We start from the raw sequence: 5,000 nt of genomic DNA, 5'->3' as shown, positions 1-5,000 counted from the left end.
AGTGAACTCAGTACAGTATGACCTTTTGTTCAAATTTGTTCTTCTATTCGTGATCGTTTTGGCCGTCGCTGTTGAATCAAGTCCATTACCGAGATATTGAGCTATAAAACCTTGTTGTTGTGTAAACTTAAGTTTGCAACTCAGTGGTTTATGCCTGCAGAAAGCACTCAACAAGTCCACTTTCCCTGAATATTTCTGGGCAATCAGTACAATATAAAACATTATTTTACTAGACATCCAACGCACTTTACTAATGGTTATTACCAGTTAATAAAACAATTATTATACCCGGGCTTGCTGGATATAACTTCATATGGCTATCACTTCATATCCAGCGGGCCTGGCATAAATATACTGACAGGGACGGAATGGTTCCAAGCTAACATCAAGACGAGGCTGCCTTCGTTGTAACGCAATGTTCTCTGATTCGACTGCAACGTATTAACCTTCGAGTGGTTTTTAAAATTGCAGATGGGAAATACTTCTTCGAACGATGAATTAAAGTTTCTGGAGGAAATTGGCAAGGGGTCCTACGCTGTGGTGTATCGGGCGGTGTGGAGGAACAAACATGTGGCTGCGAAGAAACTCCATCCATATGTTTTGCGGAGGCCGGAAGCCATCAAATATTGCGAGGACTGGAAACTTTTGAGCAAACTGGATCACCCCAATGTTGTTCAATATTTAACCGTTGTTTTACCTGAGGATTCACCGAAATCTAACGAATCGACAATACTTGTAACCGAGCTGTTGGACCAAGATCTGAAGCGATTCATCGAGAAATCTAAACGAAACGTCTCCTTTCGCGATACAGTCAGTATTATGCTTGATGTTGCCCAAGGACTGAGTTACCTTCACGACTCACCTAGGTTTATCGTTCACCGTGATCTCGCTTGCAAAAATGTCTTGTTAACTGCCGACAGGCGAGCAAAGATCGCTGATTTTGGATTAGCAAGATGTTTCCCCTGCGGAGAGATGGCTGCTTCCGCTAACCCGGGGACACTGGCATATCGCGCTCCAGAGACATTTGGAAAGTACTTTTTTAGTAGCAGGAAGATCACGTACGGTCCAAAAGCAGATGTTTTTTCATTTGGTGTCGTTATGTTGGAAGTTATTGTTGGGCATCCTTCACTAAGAATATCCGAGTTGCGAACTGAAGGTAAGAAAATATAGATATTCTTACACTCTCCCTCTCCTCCCCTCCCATGATATTCGTTTTCAGGACCAGGCAATGGAAAAGAGAGGGTCGTTTGTGCTCTTGCAATCAATTTGCAACAATTTTAATCCTTTTTAGAGCAGATTGTGACATCTTGCTCTATGAATAACTTTTACATGGCCAGCGGGCTACGTCTAATTTCTTTAGAAAATCGGAAATAAAAACATATTTTGCTGGAGTAACATTTCTGATAAATTGCTCTTCCATTCTCAATGATATTATCAACTGTTTGAGAGGTGCAATAGTTACAAGACTTTCAGGTGGAAAAACAAATAGAATCAAATGACAAAGCAAAACATTTATTTCTTTGCAAGAACAAAGATAAACATCATTTAAGTGCTCCTAGAGTCTAAAATTTTAGTTTTGAACATATAATGAATGAACAATGCTTCCACTGTTGCTTTACATTTTAATAATGTTAACACATTTTAATCTCATAAGTAACAGATGTTTGTGCAAATATATTCTGAAGATGTTGTACCAAATTCATTAATGAATCTATTTCAATTGAAGTACATGTTGCAAATGGGTCCCGGCTAATAAATCTCTGTGCCATGAGAATCAAAAATTTTACACCTCACATTAGGCAGACAGTATATTGCTACTGTGTAAAGTTCAACTGTTAAAATACATGCATGATAATTATCCATAAGCGAAGAATCAAAGGCAGCTAACATTGATATAACACAAGGAAAGTCTGCAATTAGAGGAAGTGCACTAGCAAACCACTATAACTATCACTGTAAGTCGACTGATAGTTAATGTAGCTTTAAGTTATAACCATAACAGGCAACTCTGTCAAAAATAGGAGTCCCTGTTTGCATGAATACATATTATTCCCAATGTTTATATTTTGAACCAAGTCAGCTGAAGAGGTTATTGGATTCCTGAAATTTTAAACAATTGCTGAACGGAGACATTGCCACACGTTGTGTGCCTGCATTTGCCTTACCGAATACTTCAACATTACCTTGACTGTATGGTGCGGCAACAGTTTTAGTTGGATCAACAATTCCTGGACCTGGGTTGCTTGTGCGTCATTTGCGAGTCGAATTAACTCACGAATGTAACAGCGATACAAATAGATCTTTGTAAAGCCACAGATGATTAATTTGTTACATTTCATAAATGTGAACCAAACTTTTCAATACTGGCGAATAAATGGCCTCTAAATAAAACAAAAGTAAGACAGAAAACCAGAATTTCCCCTCAGTGAAGCATCCTTTAAATTCCTTTGCCACCAAATAAACAGAATACATATCAACGACTAGTCTGTATTGTTGAAACAATTCCCCATTTTGACTTCGCATGCCCATACTGACAATAACAGTACTTCTAAGAACAGCTGAGATTGCTAAAAGTCGGATCAGTTTTTTGAACGGCTTGTTGATGGAGATCAGTTTGCCTGACCTTTATGTTGATCCCCGCTCTCTTGCAAAGTGTTTATTTGTAAAACAAATTAGAAAAAATATATAATTTTGTCTTTAATGTCAACAACTTACCTTTGGCTCCACAATCGAAAAAGATTTATTCTAACAGCTCGATCCGTACGACCCGGGCCGTACGACCGCGGCTACAATCACAAAGTTTGAACAGTCAAGATGCGATGATTCGTGCGCGAACATGCACATCCAAAGAGAAAATGACACATTTTAAGGGCTAGACTTTCAAAAGTCCTTCGTCTCGTGTGGATTCGCGTCCGAAAAATCACGCTTTGCTCGCCAAAACAATTTCTCCTGGGATTCTCGTGAGGTGGAATTGTGGCAAGTCTACCTAAGGCCTTGAAACATGAGAGGGATGGTTGATTTCTTCAAACACGCACTGTTTATTTTGTCATGCAAAATGGACTGATATTCCAAGCATACATACATTTTAAGACTCTAATACTTCTTTTCAAGTCTTTCTATTAATTTTTCTGACTCAACAATACATTTTTCAGAAGCTTTTAAATTGTTTTGAATAATCCTCTACCCCCCGCCCCACGTAAAGTTACAGGCATGTATGTAAATGTATGCAAGCATAAATTTCCATGCGCTAATGTCAGACGGGAAACAAGAAACTGAGGGCATTTTTGCGCTTACTGCGCATGAGTAATTATTCGTAAGATTAGCGTGTAGTAGTTTATTATACGTGAACCCGCGGCTTCATCTTTTATAATTTTAAAACCAAAATCGAACGAGAAGAACTATATTGCGTGACGGGAACGTAATCATCCGTAATTCACCTTTGCAAACGTGTTGTAGATAAATTGAATGTTGCTAACGCTATCAGAAGGTCATTGAAACAAAAGATAAGGAAAAAAAAAGAAACAATGCAGTGCTTTAAATGTAATTCTTAAAAGATGTAAGCACCAGTTTCTTCACCCCTCCCCCGCAGTGGTCTATCCTTTCCCACTTATCACCGAGAAATTTTCTCTAACTTCAAGGTAATGGAGCCCCTCCCACTCCACCCCTTGACACTACAATCTCGGACAAAACCTGTTGACACAAAGCGAGATTTTTGGTACTCCAACAAATTATCCAAATGTTCTTCTTAAAAGCGGCCCTTTCCCCTCCCCCCAAACTCCAATTTTGATTTATCTTGGTCGGAGATGTACTGTAGAACATATGACCAATATTCAGCAACATTGACTGAGGGGGAGGGGAGTGGGAAGGAGAGAGAGTCACTGCCTCAACAGTTTTGTGCGAGATTGTAGTTTTATAAACTTTCGGCAAGGGTGGAGAGTCGTTGCTCTCAGGATATCAGATCGCGTTATTTTTATCACGTTGCCGGAATCCATCTCTTTTTATGTGACAATAGTCTTCCATTTACCCAGTGAATGACTTTTGAGGTAAAAAGCCTTAAATTTCGTGAAATTTCGGTTATCGAAGCCAAGAAACTAATACTTAACATCACTTTAATCAGGAAAAAGTATTTCTCATCTACATTCAACGCATGAATTAGTGTGATGAAAGTAGATGAGAAATAGGTTTTCCTGATCCGAAAAAGGATTGCCTTAAATTTTGTTTCACAGAATATGACAAAGTGGAATGTAAAACGCACTTGCAGAAATTGCAAAGCTATTCCTTTGTTTTTTGCTGACCGGTATTTGAAATGCAGATTTGTTTCTGTCTATTAATTTCCCTATTCTAGTTGTGGGAAGTTTTTCGTGAGCGATCGGTTAATGTGAATTGAAGGAGAGGACAAGATGGTGGTGGTGCGCTTTATTTTTAAAATATGTTATTTCATGGAACTATGTTGAGAGTGTTATTTACCCTTTTCTATTCATTTTCAATTTCAATTTCCATACATCTTGTAGAAAAGAGTAAGATATTTAAACAAGGACCCTGACCATGAGAGGACCCTTCCCCTAGGCAAAGCAGCAGTGACTGCGCGATACTACCTATGGTCGCCCACAAGGGGCATGCTGCAAATTAGAGTCGCTGCAATTAAAATAAAGTTGCTTGAAATTTAAAATAGTTTCTGCAAATTAAAAGAATGTTGCTGCAAATTCAAACATCAAAAGTACGCGCTCGCTCTGAAGGAAGGACATGTACGGAACACAGGTCACAGGTCACAGGTCATTTTTTACCAATATAGAAACAACCCAAACTGTTTAAAAATGCTAACATTGGGCCTAATTCGGCCTAAGGTTAGCTGTAATAGATGTTTAGGATACTTTCTGTATTGTTAAAACAATGACCTGTGACAGGAGCCCTTGATGGGCTCCTGCCTGTGACCTGTGACCTATGTTTTGTACCTGCCCTTCCCTCAGTGCGCGTGCATACTTTTGATGTTTTAATTTGTA

General features: G+C 38.9%; 1 protein-coding gene across 1 annotated transcript in view; it reads left to right on the top strand.

Annotated features, from left to right (window-relative positions):
- Positions 1–317: 317 nt before the first annotated feature.
- Positions 318–5,000, top strand: part of LOC138026663 (uncharacterized) — a 6,952-nt gene continuing 2,269 nt past the window's right edge. Inside the window, exon 1 of the mRNA XM_068874098.1 lies at positions 318–1,156. Within this exon, the coding sequence (XP_068730199.1) occupies positions 472–1,156 (685 nt within the window). The 5' untranslated portion in view covers positions 318–471. The remainder of the gene's footprint in view (positions 1,157–5,000) is intronic.

Source organism: Montipora capricornis, chromosome 12 (assembly GCF_036669925.1).
Source record: "Montipora capricornis isolate CH-2021 chromosome 12, ASM3666992v2, whole genome shotgun sequence".
Taxonomy (NCBI): Eukaryota; Metazoa; Cnidaria; class Anthozoa; order Scleractinia; family Acroporidae; genus Montipora; species Montipora capricornis.
This window is presented reverse-complemented; position numbering and strand designations above follow the sequence as displayed.